This window comes from Natrix helvetica, assembly GCF_964273705.1.
Source record: "Natrix helvetica genome assembly, chromosome: 4".
NCBI classification, from domain to species: Eukaryota; Metazoa; Chordata; class Lepidosauria; order Squamata; family Natricidae; genus Natrix; species Natrix helvetica.
The window spans coordinates 69,493,145-69,513,126 of record NC_138550.1 but is presented as its reverse complement, the minus strand read 5'-3'; the positions used below and the strand labels follow the sequence as shown (position 1 = coordinate 69,513,126).

The 19,982-nt window shown below is 43.2% G+C and overlaps 1 protein-coding gene across 10 annotated transcripts in view; it reads left to right on the top strand.

The window, feature by feature from the left end:
* Positions 1-16,006: 16,006 nt before the first annotated feature.
* Positions 16,007-19,982, top strand: part of PCDH1 (protocadherin 1) — a 251,980-nt gene continuing 248,004 nt past the window's right edge. For 2 of the 10 annotated variants that reach the window (XM_081950413.1, XM_081950416.1), the window contains exon 1: positions 18,899-18,977. In XM_081950413.1, the coding sequence (XP_081806539.1) occupies positions 18,938-18,977 (40 nt within the window). In that variant the 5' untranslated portion in view covers positions 18,899-18,937. Of the gene's footprint in view, positions 16,127-16,290; positions 16,437-16,638; positions 16,866-16,915; positions 17,596-18,739; positions 18,769-18,898; positions 18,978-19,455; positions 19,534-19,982 lie in introns of those variants that run through there. The other 8 variants (XM_081950421.1, XM_081950423.1, XM_081950419.1 and 5 more) reach the window with 8 other exon arrangements.

Below are 19,982 nucleotides of genomic sequence, written 5' to 3'. Positions count from 1 at the left end.
ATAATTAAGGATCAAAATAGAATGGAATAATACATAAGAATGTTTAGATATTGAAACGTGATATTAAGGAAGGTTAATTATTGCTAAATATTGAGATATACAATTACTGATACTATTGATATTGCCTATCAAGTAGAAATAAAGTAGAATTTATATGCAATTGTGGGCAAGGATAAATATGGGGATAAGAATGGCAACTTCAGCAAAGTTAGTAAAAAACCCACACCTAATATGATTTCGGCAACACCCCCCTCCTCAAATCAAAGATCAATTGAGAGCGCATTGGGGCTGGAGAAAGTCGGAACGATGGCAGGAACAACGGGATGCCCTTCGCACAGTCACTCATGCGCTGGTGACGTCTCGTCTGGACTACTGCAATGCTCTTTACATGGGGCTTCCCTTGAGATGCACCCGAGGACTGCAGTTGGTCCAGAACGCGGCCGCGCGGGCAGTGATGGGGAGTACGAGGTACTCCCATGTGACACCACTCCTGCGCGAGCTGCACTCCCATGTAGTCTTTCGGGTGCGTTTCAAGGTTTTGATTACTATCTTTAAAGCACTCCATGGCACAGGACTTAGCTATTTGCTGGATCGTATCCTGCCCCATACATCCCTGCAACCAATTCGCTCTCACAGGGAGGGACTTCTCCGGGTGCCGTCCACCAAGCAATGCCAGAGGGCGGCGCCGAGGGGCAGGGCCTTCTCTGTGATGGGCCCAGCCCTCTGGAATGACCTCCCCCCCGACATCAGGACAACAACCGATCTCCGCTTCTTCCGCATGAAACTCAAGACCCACCTGTTCCGACTAGCCGGCCTGGCTTGAATTATAGCTATTCTAATCCCTCTGGATACAATTTTAAATTAGGTTTGACTCTGGGTGTTTTAATTGTTTTTAATTGCCTTTTGCTGTTTTTAATTAATTGATTATTTATTTATTGTGTGTATATAATGCTTTTTGTATATCTCCTCCTTGTCATTCATTTGTTATGTAGTAAATTGTACCCCGCCCCAAGTCCCTTGGTGGAGAGGGTGCGGCATATAAAAATGATTAATAATAATAATAAAGCACCAACGATGCAGAGTATGCAATTGATGCTCCAGATGATACAAGAGACACTGTTAAAAAATCAAGAAGTGACGGCTACAAATCATGAAGAGACAAGGAGGAATCATGAAGAAATGAAAAATGAAATGGGAGAATTGAAAGAAAATATCAAAACCGTGGATGACAAAATTGCAAAGATACAGAACGCCTTAGCAATCAACGAACAGAAAATCCAGAACATCGAAACAAGAATAGAACAAACAGATCAGAAGATAGAAAAAATGGAGCTGGGAACTAGGAGTGGAAATGTTTAATGAAGTTTTAGGAAAAGCCAAGATACCTGAATCATGGACAGAAGCAATAATATCGCTAATCCCAAAAGAAGAAACCAGCCTACAAGAAATTCAAAACTACAGGCCAATTTCATTATTAAATTCCGATTATAAAATATTTGCAGCAATTATGGCAGGAAGAATTAAACAGGTTTTAAATGAACGAATACACCCGGACCAAAACGGATTTCTACCTCACAGACACATTAAAAATAATACGAGAATCATCCTAGATATAATAGAGTACTACGAGGCGCATCCAGAAAAGCAAATGGTACTGGTTTTCCTTGATGCACAAAAAGCATTTGACAACGTAATCTGGAAATTTATAATAACACTATTGGACGAGATGAAATTTGGAGAAAAATTTATTAAAATGATAGAAGGCTTTTATAACAAAGTTCTGATGAATGGAGAATTAACAGAGAAGATTGAAATAAAAAAGGAGTCAGATGCCCCCTCTCTCCTTTGCTGTTTATATTAACTTTGGAAATTTTATTAAATGAAATCCGGAAGGACCAGGGAATAAAAGGTTTAAAACTCAAAAATGAAGAATATAAGGCCCAAGCCTATGCCGATGACTTAGTATTTGTTCTAGAGGACCCAGTAGATTCCAGCCTGAAATTAATTCAAAAATTAGAAGAATATGGCGAAGTGGCAGGACTAAAGATCAATAAAGACAAAACAAAAATGATAACCAAGGATATGACAAAAAAGCAAGAAGAGGAACTGGAAGTAACAACCAGAATGCAAATAACTAAGAAAGTGAAATACTTGGGGATCTGGGTGTCGGCAAAATGTTCCACAATTAAAGATGATAATTTTAATAAATTAGTGACACAAATAAAAAAAGATTTAGAAAATTGGAAAAATATTCAACTATCACTCATAGGACGTATAGCGACAATTAAAATGAATATTTTACCAAGAATCTTATTCCTGTTGCAAGCTGCACCTATTAATCCGGGTAAAAAATTCTTGAAAAAATTCTTTCAAGAATTAAACAAAATTACCGCTAGGTTTATTTGGCAGGGACGAAAAGCGAGGATTAAACTAAAGTCAATGCAAGACAGCAAGGAGAGGGGAGGTTTAACATTACCAAATTGGGATCTATACGCATCAGCAGTAACAATAACATGGGTGAAAGACTGCATAGAGCTAAAGAATAAAATAATTTTGACCTTGGAAGGCCATGATTTGCAAGCAGGCTGGCATACATTCCTATGGGATGATAAAAATAAAGCGCACAAATACTTTCAAAATCATTTAATTAGAAGAGAGTAATTGTAAAAATGGCTCAAAATAAAAAAAATCCACTATGTGAAAATTCCGAATTGGCTATCACCGACAGAAAGGACGACCCATCCAAATTTTATAAATTTGAACAAAATGCCAAGATATAGAGACTTAACTGATAGACAGGGAAACTTAAAAACAATTGAAGAATTGGCAGAACAGAACATGAAAGTTGATTGGCTAATTTACTTTCAAATCAAAGCGAAATACAATAAAGACACCAAATTATATGACATTGAAACAGAACCACACGAATTGGATAAAATTATTCAAAGCTCAGATAGAAAGATGATAGGGAGAATATATAAATTTCTCCTGAAGTATAAAATGGAAGAGGAAATTGTGAAAAAATAAATGATAAAATGGGCACAGAACTTTGGCTATAATATTGAATTAGACAAATGGGAAAAATTTTGGGGAACAAACTTAAAAATGACATTATCAGTTGCATACAAGGAAAACCAGTACAAAATGTTTTATAGATGGCACCTGGCACCAACAAGGTTAGCTAAAATCTCAACAAATACCTCCCCAAAATGTTGGAAATGCGAATCGATACACGGAACATATTATCATTTATGGTGGACCTGTGAGGAGGCTAAATTTTTTTGGAAAAAGATCAAAAATTGGCTGGAGGCAATAACGGGGGTTAAAATAGAATGGAAACCTGATTTTTTTAAATTAATGTCTGCGAAATACAAAAAAGAAATCCAGTATTTAATTTTACATATAATTGCGGCAGCAAGGATTGCTTTTGCCCAGAAATGGAAAAACAAACTAACTCCAAGCGAAGATGAAATAATAAGAAAGGTTATGGACTGTGCTGAAATGGCCAAATTAACTAAAGAAATTCAGGGAAAAGAAGAATCAGAATTCTATCAGATATGGGATACATGGTATAGGTGGATGGAGGAAAGAAACAAGAATCAATGAAGGAATATAACAAAACTCAAAAATAATAGTTATGAGTAAAACAAGAGAGTTATGAATGGTGAAATCCAAATGAAATACAATAGAAGGGGAAATCATATAAGATGAGCAGTATCGATTGATAATTGCTATTAGAAAGAACAGGAAGCTCCTGTTTGTATTGCATTGTGTAAATGTGTTGTACGTCTAAGTTTTGTGTGTGTGTATTTTACATGTTTGTTAATAAAATTGAAAAAAAAATGGGAAAAAAATCACTTAAGGTGGGGAATGTATATAGTACTCTTTCCTCCTATTTTCCTCACAACAACAACACTATGAAATGGATTGGGCTGAGAAAGTGATTGGCCTAAGGTTACCCAACATAACAGAAACCATTTGGTCCCTTCTATAAAATGAAGAGCCAATTTACTGTTAATGCATGAAGCTAGAAACTGGGAAACTGTGAGTTCTAGTCCTATCTTGATCATGTAGCAGCTGAATGACTGTAGGTCAGTGTTGAATACACTGACCTACAGTCATTCAGCTGGGGAGTGAAGTCGAGGTACGACCCAACTTAACACTGGTGACGAGGATGGGATCAGAAGAGGACTAATTCAAAAAGAGCTGATCGTGATTGTGATGCCAGTTGGAGCTAAGCAGAAGTCAGGCATCCACGAAGGCATCAGCAACCATCATTGCAGCGAATCAGAACCTGCATCGGCCTAACAAGATGACCACATATACCCCACCAGCTCTGTTTAACCCAGCCACGGAGAACTACATCATCTGTTTGAATGCTTCATGGAAGCAAATGACTTCTTGGGACTCTCAGATAATAGGAAGAGGGTGCTCTTCCTCAGTTACTGCAGCCCAGAAGTTTTTGAAACAGCTAAGGTGCTTACAGCCCCAGCAGCTGTGCAGACTGTGCCCTGGATTGTGTACTCCAGAGCATGCTCCAGACGCATTATGCACCCATGCCGTCCAAGATCATTAGGCGGCATTAATTTAACCACAGGAACCAGGAGGAAGGTGAGATGATAAATCAATACATTGAAGCCCTAAGAAAAGCTGTGGCATACTGTGAATTCAGAGAGCTGGATGAAGTATTGTTAGACAGACAATACTGCAGAGTGAGGGATATCAATCTTCAAAGGCGCTTATTAGCAAAGCCTAACCTCACACTGCAGACAGCGCTAGATGAGGCCAGAGCAGATGAATCATCGAACAGGTCGATGGCAATCATTCAGAAAACTGGCAGCCCTCCAACTTCATGCCGAGCTGTCACCGTACATCGTGAAAGCACTGAGGTCGAGGAGTCAACCGATGAAGAAGATGAAGTTTGCCACCTTCATTCCTAAAAGAAGGCCAGCTCCAAAGCAGAAGAAAGGCAGCCCATGTGTGCCAGTTGTGGGGGCAATCACCCCAGAGCGGTGTGCAGATTCAAGGAAGCAATCTGCCAAAAATGTGACCAAGCATCTGGTGAGGGTCTGTCAACCTGCCACCCAGACAGGACCCCAAAAAACACAGCCCTGGAGACCCTGGCAGAAAAAAGATCATCCCACAGAATCAAAAGACACGTATCAGACAACCATTGGACAGGCAAGCGCCTCCCCGAGCCAAGAAAATCCATGTCACACTCCTCATTGAAGGGTCACTGTGTGACATGGAGGTGGACACAGGGTCATCTCTGACCATAGTATCCTGGGCAACCATCAAGAATGGATTCCAGGTATTGCAAAAAAGCATCTGAAGCATCAACGAATGCAACTAAAGGACTATCAGGGGAACCACATCCATGTCATAGGGAGCGGGACCTTCCAAATCAAGTTTAAAGAGTTTGTTGGGAGCTGACCATGGTGGACGGCGCCTTGCCAAGCCTGCTCAGCTTGGACTGGTTCACATCCCTGGGCATTGGGGTGACAGGCATCCACACCGTCCAAGATGACAGCACTGATGAGCTGGTCAAGGAGTTCACAGACGTGTTTAATGGGAGTTTGGGCAAGTATGCAGGGATGCCCATCTCTTTTAGCCTAGACCCCAAAATCGCCCCTATCCAGATGAAACCATGCTCTATGGCCCAAAATTGACAGCGAATTAGGCAAGCTAATTGGCCAGAGGGTCTTGGAGCCAGTAGACCACGCCAAAGTGGGAGACCCCTATAGTCACGCTGATAAAACCAGATGGCTCAGTCAACATCTATGCAGACTACAAATGTATGCTCAACCAGGCACTTCAGCAGAGCGCCTATAACATGCCAGTCGTACAACATTTGTTATAATCTTTAGGAGAGGGGAAAACGTTTGCAAAATTTGACCTGGCACAAGCGTATAAGCAATTGCTGGTGGACGATGCCACCGCAGAGGCACAGACTATAGTGACCCATCGAGGTGCCTTTAAATGCTGCTATTTGCAATTTGGCATAAGCGTAGTGCCCGGATTCTTTCAAAGCATAATGGAATGTTTATTACAGGGCATTCCAGGGGTGGTGTCCTACTTCGATGATGTCCTGGTGTCCGTGGCCAATAAGAAAGAACTCCTTGACTGACTAAGGTAGCTCTTAGTCAGTTCCAAGAGGCCAGACTTAAAGTTAAAAATGAAAAGTGCCAGATTGCAGTGCCAAGGGTTGAGTTCTTGGGGTATTTAATTGACGGCAGTGATACACCCCACAAAAAGGTCAAGGCCATTAAGGAAGCCCCCATACTCTGAAATCAGAAAGAGCTCCAGGCATTCCTGGGTCTGTTAAACTTTTATAGCATTTTTCTGCCTTAGAAGGCAACAGTAGCTGAGCTGCTACACTGGCTTCTGGATAAAAGAGCAAAATGGACCTGGGGCCGGAAGGAAGCTGCCCATTTACTGAAGTCAAAAGACTTTCATCTTCTGATAGCATTTTAATCCAATATAATGAGACTCTACCCCTCATCCAGACTTGTGATGCTTCCCCATTTGGCGTCTGGGCTGTGCTCAGCCACTGAATGCCTAACGAGACTGAGGCCCTGATTGCCTCCATTTACTCCAAGACTCTATCAGTAGCCAAGTAGAACTACAGCCAGCTGGACAGAGAGGCATTGGCTGTGGTGGTGGGGGTCAAGCAGTATCACAAATATATCTTTGGTAGAGACTTTGAACCGCTCCTGGGCCTGCTGGCTAGAGACTGCCCCACCTGACCGTTTTATTGCCATGAATGATGAGATGGATGATTTTTTTGGTGGCCTACAAGTACCGGCTAATCCACTGGTCTGGCAAGTCCCTGGGCCATGCAGATGCCTCAGTTGGTGTGCGCTACCAGAAATCGTAGAAGACCCACTCCCTGTCGCACCTGTACTTCTTATTGAGCACTTTGCATCCAGTCCTATTATATCAGCCTAGCAAGACAGTCTGCCAAAGATAAAACTTTGGCACAAGTTCTGAGCTGGGTGCAGAGGGGGTGGCCAAAGGGGACAAAGGGGGGGGGGGATGATCTACAGCTGTTTCATGTGCAGCAGCATGAATTATCAGGCCAAAAGGGTTGTCTACTGTGAGGGGACCGGATAATCATACCCCCAAAATTAAGGAAGCCAGTGCTAGAGGCCTTACATGTGGGGCATCCTGGAATCATCAGGATAAAGGCACTGGCCAGGAGCTATTTTTGGTGGCCTAATATGAACGGGGAAATAGCCGAATGGGTTGCTACCTGCATACCTTGTCAGGAGTCCAGACCAGCACCACCCTCTGCCCTGGCGTGTGAAAGGAAATGCCTATTGTGGCTCACTAGTAGCAGAGTTGGACAGTGAGGAGGTTGTGGAGGAATATGGGCCAGTCCTAGGGGCTGAGGAAAGCTCAGACGAGGGCTCTGCTTCGGAGGCAGAGTGGGAGCTAGACAGCAGTGAGGCAGAGGAACAGTTGGAGCCTGTTCCCAGTATATGCATGTGCAGAGTTTCCAGAAGACAAGAACAACTAAGAAAGCAGGGTCGACTTGGGAGTAAAGCCACATCTTGGAGATGATTGGCCCCTCCCATAGGAAACAAAAGAAGAGTAAACGGGGTGTGGGCTTTTGCAGGAAACAATTTGTTCCTTTGTTTAGTTCCTTGTTTCAAGAGTGGAAAGTTCTGTTTATGACTTTGTGTCAAGAGTTGCCTTGCCCTGTGTTTGGAAACTAGTTATCTGGCAGCTCTCCAACGGAGATAAGGTTCATGTTGATAAATATTCCTCTGAAAGACTGTTTGCCAAGCTTTGCTGTCTGTGAATGAAAGGAATGCACAGTCATGTAAATAAAAGAGGTTTTGCCAGGACCAAGACTCTGCTTCATGCTTTTTAAGGAAGCCTAGGTCAGAACAACGCCAAAAGCACCCTGATCGATAATGTACATTGATTTTGCTGGCCCATTTCAAGGCCAGACATTCCTAGTAGTTGTGGACACTTACTCGAAGTGGCTTGAGATAATACTTATGATCTCTACAATGGCAGAGGTGGTCATTAAAGTATTATAGAGACTTTTCTCCACCCATGGACTACCAGACGTTCTGGTTTCAGACAATGGCCCTCAATTCACAGCCACTCAATTTGAAATGTTCTTGGCAGAACAGAGAATTCGACATGCCCTGGTCGCACCATTCCATCCGGCTAGCAATGATCAAGTGGAGAGAATGGTGCGATCTGCAAAAGAAGCCCTAGTAAGGAGGGGCCCAGGAGATTGGCAGGCCAGAATCGACAAATTCCTTTTAGTCCAGCACATTACCCCTAGCACCATAAGAAACAGAAGCCTGTCAAACTTATTAATGGGTTGCCAGCTATGATCACAATTAGACCAGCTACACCCCAACTATTTTACTGAAGCACCCACCGATTTGACCAGTCAGCTCCTCATTAATCACAAAATCACAGCCTCATTAATCACAAAACCACCCCACAAGGATTCAGTGAGGCTAGGAGCTTAGATAATATAATGGGAGTGGGTGGGAAAATCATCCCGGTAGAATTTACTAAAGAAATAAAAGTTGACTAAGGTCCCTTCTCATTGAACCATTCCCTCACCATCTGTCCCCAAACCCCAGTCTCCCTTCTTGGCAGAGACATCCTATATAAAATTGGAGCCACCATAAAAAGTGGATGAAATGAAAATGGAGGTATGATGATGGTAACATGTATAAATATCTGAGTTAAAATACTTGAGTTAATATGAATTATGCTTGATGACTGTGGAAATGCTTGAAAGCCTTTTGTAACCAACTGATACACTTTCTACAGTATGTAAAGAAGGAAGATCTTATGTGTTGTGTTTGGTTTGAAAATTAATTTAAAAAAAATATTTAAAAAATAAAATAAATGAGGTGCTGCACGAGCACCTCTACAAGGGGGTCTACCTGATTGACATCCTCATGTACAGAGACCATGGAAGACCATGTAACCCTGGTCCGCCAAGTAGTGGAAAAACGTCTGGCAGCCAATCTGTACGTCAAGGTATCAAAATGTGAATTCCACAGTGCACGGTTAGACTACCTGGTTACCGAGTGTCAAATGAGGGAATAGAGATGGACCCCGCCATAGTACAAGCCGTCTTAGGCTGCTAACCCCCTCGCACCCACAGACAGCTACAAAGCTTCGTAGGTTTCGCGACCCTCTACAGGCAATTCAAAAATTTGCAAAAATTGCAAATCCTTTGCAAAAATTGCCAAATCCCTAACAGACCTCTTGAAGACACGGAGCCCAGGAATGAAACCTCATCCGGGACAACCCCTACAGTGGGACCTAACCTGCCAAGAGGTGTTCGAAACACTAAAAGAAATGTTTGAAAAGGAGCCATCCTGACACCGAGCAACCCTTCGTGATCCAGGCAGATGCCAACAACATGGCAATGGGGGCAGTGCTACTCCAAAGAAACAAGGGAAACCTACAACCCTGTGCCTACACCTCCCGCAAGCTCACAGACACAGAGAGACAATGGGCCCCGTGGGAAAAGGAGGCTTTTGCAATGAGATGGGCACTGCTGACCTGGAGACACCTGTTGGAAGGGAGCCAGAAACTGTTCGAAATCTGGACTGACCACAAAAATCTGTAGGCACTTAGGACCCCATGGAAACTATCACCCAAACAAGTCCGATGGGCTCAATTCTTCAACCGTTTTGATTTTGTTAAAGCACATTCCAGGTGGGAGGAACTTTCTAGCTGATGCCCTCTCCCGCATGCCTCAGTACAAATGCGAACGGGAGCACGTAGTGGACGCCATCATTCCCTCTACTCAAACAGCTGCCTAAGTGACCACCAGGCGGCAACGCAGTGACCGGCAAAACCAAACCGCAAGCGACCTAACCACGAGGCTAAAAACCGAAGTGCTAGCAGACCCCTGGTTCCAAAACAACCAACACATCTTGACAAAAAGAGATGACCTTCCATGGAAGGGGACGAAACTCTACGTCCCAGAATTCCTATGCACCCTAATTCTCCAGCCACGACGCCAAACTGACAGGTCACTTTGGGTTCCTAAAAACTTTACACTTAGCCTGAAGGCAATTCTGGTGGCCTGGCATAAAGAAAGATGTGGATAGTTACGTGAAAAGTTGCACCATCTGCGCCACAATGAAGAAATGACTGGGAACGCCCTCCCCCAACTGCTCTGCAAACAGTAGCAGAGCCAACAAGACCGTGGGAGGAGATCACAATGGACTTTATAGTAGAGTTGCCAAAAAGTGGAGGAAACACAGTGATTTAGACTGTAATAGACCTGTTCTCCAAACAGGCACACTTCATACCCTGCAGCAGACTACCCTCGTCTCACAAGCTGGCTAAACTGTTTGTGAAATGAAATGAAATGAAATGAAATGAAATTTAATTTGTTAGCCACACCCTCTCCAAAAGGACTCGGGGTGTGAAGCATATTTACCGACTGCATGGAGTACCTCGAAGAATGATTTCAGTCAGAGGGGTCCAGTTTACAGCTAAGTTCTGGAGGGAGTTCCTGCAGTCCATTGGGTCATCTCAGGGTCTTAGTTCAGCTTTTCATCCGAGCACCAATGGGGCAGCAGAGAGACTGAACGCCATCGCAGAGCAGTACCTGAGGTGCTACATGAACTATCAGCAATCCAATTGGGCAGACCTTTTATCTTTTGCTGAGGTTACGTACAATAATGCTGTTCACAGTAGCACAGGACTCACGCTGTTCAAAATAGTGAGCGGGATGGACTTCGTCCCAATGCCTGAGTATCCAAGGGATCCTCCCTCCAAAGTCACCTTGACTGATTGGATGTCGATGCTGAAAGCAACCTGGGAAAGTGCCAAAAAAGCACTGGCTAAAGTGGCACAAACTTATAAGAAACAGGCAGATAAACACTGGGCTCCGCAACGGCCATTCCAGATGGGAGAGAAGGTTTACCTCTCCACAAAATATTTGAGATTAAAACTGCCTAGCAAGAAACTGGGGCCAAAGTTTATGGGGCCATTCCCAATAGTAAAGATCATCAACCCAATCACAGTGCAATTGAAATTGCCTCAGTTGCTGGGGAAGATACACCCGGTGTTTCATAGTAGCCTCTTAAAACCCGTGATCGGATCCACTCTGAGACCACTAACCCGGGAGTCCCCGGGCCCTGTGATCATAGGGGGCCAAACCCATTATGAAGTTCAATGAGTCCTGGATTCGAGGTGGCACAGGAGACAACTCCAATACAAGTGGAAGGGCTATCCCTTATCAGAGGCATCTTGGGTAAAAGTAGGAATATTCAGGCCGATCACCTTATAGCAAAATTCCATGCAGAAAATCCAGGCAAGCCTGGGGGAAGAATGTATCCCTAAGTTATACACCTGTACTCAAATTACTTTGTTTTACACAGGTCGCTTTGGGGAAGTGAGGGGAGCCGGATGTCAAATTGTAATGCGTTGCCATGACTATTATCAGGTTGGCATTCGAGGGAGGATTCCATGCATACCTTCGGCCAGAGTTGGATCTCATATTTCTACAACGTAGTTTGTGAATATGATCTATGACGCATGACAGAAGGGAGGAGATAGAGGGATAAAGTTCAAACGCAATTAAGCAGAAGCCAGTTTTGGCTCCGCAGAAGTACACACCAGAATGTTGATCCTAATAAATGAATGGATTTCTTTTGAACTTTGTCTTGAAGCTCGTAAATTAATTAGGTCATCTTCTTGGAACTTCGTACACGCAAGCGGTTGAGCTCATCACCTTAACAAAAGCTTGTAAAGTCTCTAGGGACAGGTCTACCAATGTGTATATCTATTCCAAATGTGCATTCGGGACCTGCCATGCTACAGGAGCCTTATGGAAATTACGGGGGGTGTGTGTTCCTAACATTGGTTGGCCACCAAATAGCTCACGCAACCCTTGTTTCCAAACTACTAGAAGCCATCCAATTGCCAAAAGCCATTGCAGTCATCCACTGCAAAGTTCACTAAACAGACAACTCCCTAATCACAAAAGGGAACAAATATGTTGATGCTACACCAAAGTGGGTAGCTCCAGAACCCCTCTCACATAATATAGCAGCACTAGGTATAAGAGCTGATCCTAAGATCCCCTACTCAGACTTCTTAGAGGAAGCAAAAATGTGGGAAATGAAATTAGGTGCAGTTTTTACAGAATGGTTCTGGAGTGTTCCAGATGGTATAGCCCCATGCCGCCTCATAAGACTAATCTGCCAGAGGCTACACTCAAAAGGCCAATGTGGGACACAAGCAATAGTGGACATTGCAAGGAGGGTATGACATGCACCTGGAATATATAGCGAAGCAAGTAAAGTGGCTAGCACCTGCCAAACATGTCAAGCCAATAATAGCACATCTAGGAAGAGCATTCATGAGGGGGGCAGACCAGGGCACAAAGACCATTTGGAAGGGTGCAGATGGACTACATATAATTACTTAAGGCAGATAGATACCAGTATGTGCTTGTGTGTCAAGAACAACTGACACACTGGGTAGAGGCCTTCCCGTCCCTTGCCTCCACGCCACAACCCTTGAAACTGCCAGACACCTCATTAAAGATATTGTACCCAGATTTAGGGTACCAAGTGTTCTGGACATGGATAGGGGCAAACATTTCATAGCTCAGGTCCTTAATTATATATTTCAAGCCCTTGGCATTACCTAGAACCTCCATTGTCTTTATTCACCTTCCTTGTTGGGCAGGACAGAATGCTTTAACAGGGAGGTCAAGACCTAACTGGGCAAACTGTCAGGAGACACACCTCTCATGGTCAAAAGTACTGCCCATTGCCGTTTTATATCAGAACGAAGGCCATGACGGGATACAGGGATCTCTCTCTTCGAGATACTTTCTGGATGCCCGCCAGACACCCTAAAGGGCCTAGACCCACAATCCCTGAGCTTAGATAGGTTCTCTCGTCTTATCTTACAGCCCTGCATAAGAGACTACAGGTCCTGTGGAAACAGAGTGCCTTGACCCAGAGTGCCTTGACCCAGATGCTACCTCTAGAGGAGAACCTACACCCCTTCAAGCCAGGTGATTGGGTGTGGATAAAATTTTTCACAAGGACTTCACCACTGCAACCCAAATGGATAGGACCCTACCAAATCTTGCTGACTACACAAACAGCCATTACAGTTGCAGAAAAGGACTGCTGGATCCACTGAACTCACGCCAAGCCAGCGGTTGTAGACCTCAGCCCTGGCATCCTACCAATCAAACTAAAGAAGAACCCAGAAACCCAACAGTGGACTCTGGAAACATTTTTTGACACCAAAGAACTCTGAATCCTAACAGAGACTTTTGCTTGATTCTTCTCTCTTCTTTTTTTATTCCTGATTACCATTTCTTTTTCCTTCTTTCTCTCTCCCTCTATCTTTCCTCTCTTCCCTTGTCCCATCCTTATCAACACAAGAACAACAAAAAAGGGAGGGAGGTGATTTAACTACACTATGGGGGGAAAGAAACCCATTGAAAATGTTTTATGTAATCTTTGTTGTATATTGTTAACTGTAACCCAAGTAGCAGTGTTCCTTGAACCAAATCTCATCCCAGAGAACGGAAACATCTAGGAATACCTAGCAAAGGAGGTACTCAACACCACTGATTTCTGTTTAGAGGGAGGAAGATCAGCAAAAGATATCCTCAAGACATGCCTAATGGCAGTAGCAGTAGTAGCTGCCATCACCACTTCATCTTGGTGTTTTAGAATTGAAGGATGCCAAGCACGGGAGGGCGAAAAGTGCATCAACCTAAACAACATGGACCTTAGATGCAATCACACAGAACTCATTTCCTACTCTTATAGCTATATGAGGCTACCTCATGGCTGGTTCATGCTGTGTGGACTGCAAGCCTACTCATACTTACCTTATAACTCCACAGGGGGACCATGCACTCTGGGCAAATTAACCATGGTAATGCCCTCCCTACAGAGGCAACACAAAATGGCCTTTCACTGCTTAGATTCGGATTGTGACTCCAAAGTATCCCTGCTCACCAAAGCTGAATACGTTTCATTGGCTATGTCATTAGTGGGAGTGCCAGGACTAGCAGTGCGGAATTCCAGAAATTTGAATAGCCTAGCATGTATCCTAGCGAAAAAGTTTAAATTCAACTTCCCATGCTTTGGATGCCTTAAACAGAGAACTAAGATAGGTTGGAGAAGCCACCCTGGGAATCGTTCAGCAATAGATTTCTTACTATTAAAACATAACCACGGCTGCGAGGAATTCAGAGTGCTGTGCTGTTTCAACTTGGACCAAAGTTTGGAAATTGTAGAAAAGGACATCCGTCATCTGAAAGAACTGGCACAAAATATTGGCCATAACCAATCATCCCTAGATTTTTCCTGGCTCTTTTCCTGGGTTCCAGACTTCCATTGGCTAAAAATTCTTCTGGCAGGAATTGTCGCTGTTTGTGTCATAGGGGCTCTCATGTGTTGTCTCTGTCATTGAATTCCTCCCTGTCTTGCCTGTTTAAGGACTTGCGGACTCACTCCTTCCCTACCAGATACCACCAGGCACCAAGCAGCCCTCATGATGATTCAAATTGATCACACGTAACAAATATACTCAGACACTACACTAAAAACAGAAAAGGCGGAAGAACACACATACTTGCTGTTAACTCAAAAAAAAAGAAGGTAGGATTGTAACAAGGGAACTTCACTGAGTCAGTATTGTACTAGGAAGACCAGTACAGCCCATAACCAAACTGGAAGTCACTGGAAAAACAAAGCCAGCATACATTCTAAAAAGAACCTCCTGAGAATAATGACCAGGATATTAGGACAATTAGAAACAGCTGAAGAGTACAAAATAATACAAAAGACCCAGGATGTGCAGGAAGAAGCTACCTTTGAAAAGTGAAAAGTGATAACAAAAACTGATTAGCTCAGGGCAAAGATGTAAAACGAGAAATACACCAGAAGACACTAAGGCTTATCCTTGCCTCAGGGGGATTACTTTATGGCAGAGAATAACAAAATGCAAGACAGGATTAGAATCATTAGCAAGGGCACACACAAAAGCAATAAAACAATAGCACAAAGAAAACAAAAGGACTTCAAAGAGGAAAATGGTATAAAAATGTAAGCTTGCTGTATATCGGTGTCATCATTGTTGGTCTTGCTTTCCTGAAAATAATAAAGACAACTTGCTTTCAACTCAGCTTGCTTCGATCCTAAATTCTTTCACCCAGCCAGTGACGCTATCCCAGCGGGGAAATCCGAACCCGCGGAGGAAATTTTTTTCCATTTAACACTACTTCTGAAATTTTACCAAGAAAACTGCAGGACTTGTCCAGATAACCATCAGGAGTCAACAGTGACTTGAAGGCACCATCCATCCATAAATAAACTTTATAGATATACATGTATGTACTATAAATACGTTACTTATATATGAATTAATGGTGTGATGCATTTAAAAAAATATTTGACTTGGCCTTGGATTTTAAATATTTTTAATAAAATGTGAAATGCAGATATTAATACTAATATAGAATATAATATAGGAGCAGAAAAAGGAACCTTCAATGGGAGCAGGAACAAGGGGGGGGGGGGAGACTGGCATTTGGATGAAAAATCCAACATCTTTGAAAGCCTTGCTCCTACAAAGTAAGAATGGTCTAAAGGCAGCCATTCCATCAGGAAACAAAACAGCCTCTAGATGGTGCATTGGGTAATGCAAACAAAATGGATCATTATGGGGGGGGGGGGAAACAGGAGAGATGCAACAGGTTCATAGCAAACAATTTTGAGATGTGGAAAAATATAATTGGTTTCTGTTCTGTTTGGTTTGTATATTTACTAAATTGGTGGAAATCTTCACATAAACTAAAGGTAATCTACAACATTTCAGAGAAATTGTCTCTTCCTCCACCACCTCTCCCCCGCTCATTTGGAAAACAATCCAAAAGCCGATTAGCAGGTAAGCCCTACCCTCTTCTGCCCTGTCTGAACTAGCTCTACGGGGAGCCCACATGACCTGTCTCTCTGACGTGGCAGAGCTGTAGGTACACATCAATCTTGAATCTAACAAGCTGAACGCCTGGTACTGAAAACAGGCTGAATGTTATCGTGCTCTGCCTTTGGCAAAGAAATAGAATCCATTTAGCTTCTTAAAGGTATAGAAGAATCAATTATCCGTTGTCAAAATGAACGTGGGTAGTAGCGCTTCCATGTATGTATGTTTAATAACCAGGAACCGGGTCCCCATGATACTACTCCCCCACTATGAGATATGCTTAAGATACGCAATTTGACCTGTTATAGTTATTGCGTCCTTGTTTAATGGCGTCCGGCATCCCTCACGTTCTCCTAGTCTTGGCACATCTTACAAAAATCTGTTACTGCTATGTTTTTGCGGGGTAAACGAGCTCGTCTTACTATAAAATGGTGAAGCTGGTGCTACAAGGAAGGGCACGTCATTTTCAGGTGTGTAACCACAACTCCTTCCCCAGCAGGTGCAGTAATAGACGGCGTTTGTTTCACCGGAACCAGGAACGAGTTGAGATGGGAGGCATCGAAATTGCAGGCCTCATGCATCCACCCCACCCTACCCCACCCCCTGAGGCGCATCAGTAATTTGTGAAGGAGACCTAGCATGCCCCTAGTGGGAGTGTTGAGCATTGCCCGCGATAACGTGCGGAGAGCGGAGCGGAACGGAACTGGTTTCTTGATCCTGTCACCGTCATGCTTGTGGATACAAGCGCACAACCCCAAGGTTTAGATAGCGGTAGGAGCAGCTGGCAACAAATCAACTTTCCTAATGCCAAAAGGTGGGCACGCGGTGGGCACTACAGATTTCTGGCCGCTGTTACTATTTGATAAACGTGAGCAAAAACGGAGCTGCTAATTTTTCAGGCAAGTAAATGGCCGCGAATTCAGGGAGGGGCAGAGCGATTGAGACGAAGAATGGCGCCCAGGAACTGGGGCTACTTCTAGGGTAAATCGTTGAGATTCAAGAGATAATCTAGTTTGCCTTGTATGCAGATAAACGTTGTGAGACTATATTTGCCCCCGTTTATGGATTTATCGGGGAAATTGTTAGGTTCCTTCTGGTCCACCACCGACTAGCATGGCTTAAAGGAGATTGAAGGGGACTTGGCCGTGGATGCCAGTTTCCTTGCAGATGGAAACGATTACAAAGAGGGCGAATGAAGGAGTCCTCCGACCGACCGGTATATTTGGCATAAAATATTGGGAGCCGCTTGGCCAACCCAGGCGGTGGTGGCTGCACAGGTCACTTTGCTTCTGGTCGCTCCTGGAATTTCCACAAATAATTTCGACTGGATACAGGATTTAATAAATCGGGTTGCCACCTTTCCTCGGTAGCTAGAGGTGGTGGTTAGCCGGGAGGAAGGAGAAAGGAGGGTGAGGCGGGGACTGCCTGTAAACCCAGGGTTGCGCTTCTCCATATTTCGCTTCTCTTGCACACACGCGCACACATTCATACACGAACATCCATCCAGAGGCAAGCACCGGTTTAATACAGCGAATAATTCATCCAGAAGAGCTGACGCCAGCCGCTCTTTTCAACGCGAACCCTCTGCGGGAGAGCTGCATAGCTTTATACTGGTAGCGGGTGAGTAGGGTAGGTCTTAAAATTGTTTTGGTGATCCATAACAAAATAAACCCGCCACATCCCTGGTAGGTGAGGTAGAAAAATCCAAGCAAAACTTATCTCGATTTCCTGGGGTGGAAAACAATCCGTCGGTTAAAGGTGATGTCTGGAGAGGAAAAGAGAAGTGGGAGAATGCGGCGAGTTGTTCTTTGCTGGCCACCATTAAGTAAGGAGGAGCTGTAGGTTGTGTGCAAACTGGACCCGGTCGAATGCATGGGAGGCTGGGAGGATTACGACGAGAGCTAAGAACGCATCTTTACCGCCGTTGTGTGTTGGAATGCAGGAGGTGTCGTTTGTTAGGTGTCTGGTTGATGCTGGGGGTGCGGGAGTGAGATGATAATCTAGCAAATTTTGAGGATGTTCGCAGAAAAGCGTCTGGTTTGCGGTACCAGCTGCAGCAGTTACTTGAGGATGGATGGATGGAGAGGGAGGGAGAGAGAGAGAAAGAAAGAGAGAGAGAGAGATGGATAGATCTATCGCGTTTCTGGTTCAGGCTGGAATTATAATCCTAATCCCCTCTCCCGCTTCTGCCACTCATCAGCTCTTGCCCTTTCAAGAACAAATCTGGACCATTCTCTCTCACCTCTTCCATCCTTTTTGCTACACCATAATTTCGTGTAAAAAAAACGGTGGCTTTATAAATCTGCAGTGTGGATTAATGGATTTAATGGCTGAGAATGGCTAATACAGTGGTCTCCGGTAGACAACCCCCTCCCCCGGTTTAGCGTAAAAGAAAACAGAGGAATTAGGGAGGAAGCAATGGTCAACACCTATTTTTCACACTAGTTGGATCGTTACACATAGCATGTATATACATTTCCTTTTTGGAAATGGCACTCGATATAATTCGGTGTAAGCATCGTTGAATGTTATTGATACTATCTCTTACTGTTGTCTTATTCGATGCTGGGGTGGGAAATGCTCAGTTTCATCTCCTGAAACATGTAGAATGAGCTGGCAGCAAACCACCTCCCCGCAGGATTTGCGCGATACTTCCACCCCTCCCCCAATCTGGCTAGGCGTTGGCTTGGGGACATCACGTAACTGCTGCAAATCCTTTTCTTTTTCTTCAAATGCGTTTGTTTTCAGTGTGCTTGTAGGAGCTGGGGTGGGGGATAAGGAACACAAACGAAATTTGGCCAGGTACTGTGGCTACTTTTAGTGCTTACTGCTGTGTTTTTCTATGAACAGCATGGTCACCATCTCATTCTTAGGTGGCCAGGTCATGTATCTAAGATAGAAGGTGTATTGTGTTATGGCTGATGGCTAGAGCAATCTTAAAATATTGGTCTGAAATTGGGCGTGCTAAAAAATGTTCCTATTAAATGTCTCTGGAGATAGAGAAAATGGAAGTAAGCCAAAAGTAAAGGTGAAAAATATAGTTTCCCTTTGAAAAATCATTAATGAAATGAAACAGGTCTGGGTAAGTGAGGATGGAAAAAAACTGGTTTTTAGAATATGGATCATGTAGATACAATAAAAGATGACTAAAAACCTGGATAGATTTTAGGTTAATTGTATATGAGTAGCATGTAAATGAAATGTGTATACTTGACTACTTGTAGATTTTGTATGTATATAGACTTGTATGTGTGATGAAATTGTAAAGAGACTGGATGAATAATGAACATAGGGTGGAAGGAGATGGCTTGCAAGATGCAAAAATACACTTGAAAGAATTGCATGTGTAGCGTATACATTCGTCTGACAGATAAACACATACTACACATATCAGAATAAATATAACAGTGGAAGATGCTTAACATGTGCACTGTAATAAAGAGGCATGTTGCTTTGATCATGGGATAGTATTTATGCTACTTTTTGCAGCTTGGATTTCTTTTAACCTGACCTATGTTAGAAGATGAATTATGTTGATACATATTTGAATGAATGGATTTGAGAAAGGTAAGCATTAATTACATTTGAAATCTGTGTTAATACTAATTATATTAGAATGTCATCCAGTTTCATAACCAGGGATACTCCATTTTTCCAAGGTTAGTGTTGTTGCATTTCTTATACATTGTCAGCTAGTGAATTACTATTTTAAGAAATAGAATTTGGTCCAAAATTATGTTTTGTTTTCTACTATAAGGATTTGGATTGTGCAGTTTTTTTCCAATTTCCATTTGTGTTTTAGGATTTTTCTGAATTCTTGAAAATCCCCAATTACAAATACATGTGTTTATCTCTGTTTATTTATGATATTAAAATATACATAACCTTTTTTCTCCCTTTCAAAAACCTAGGGAACCACTATTATATGATTGGAGAGTTGGTTGGGAACTGAAACACTAAAATGGCTTATTTAGAAAAATGACAAGATGGAGTATGGCCATTGTCTTGTTCAACTT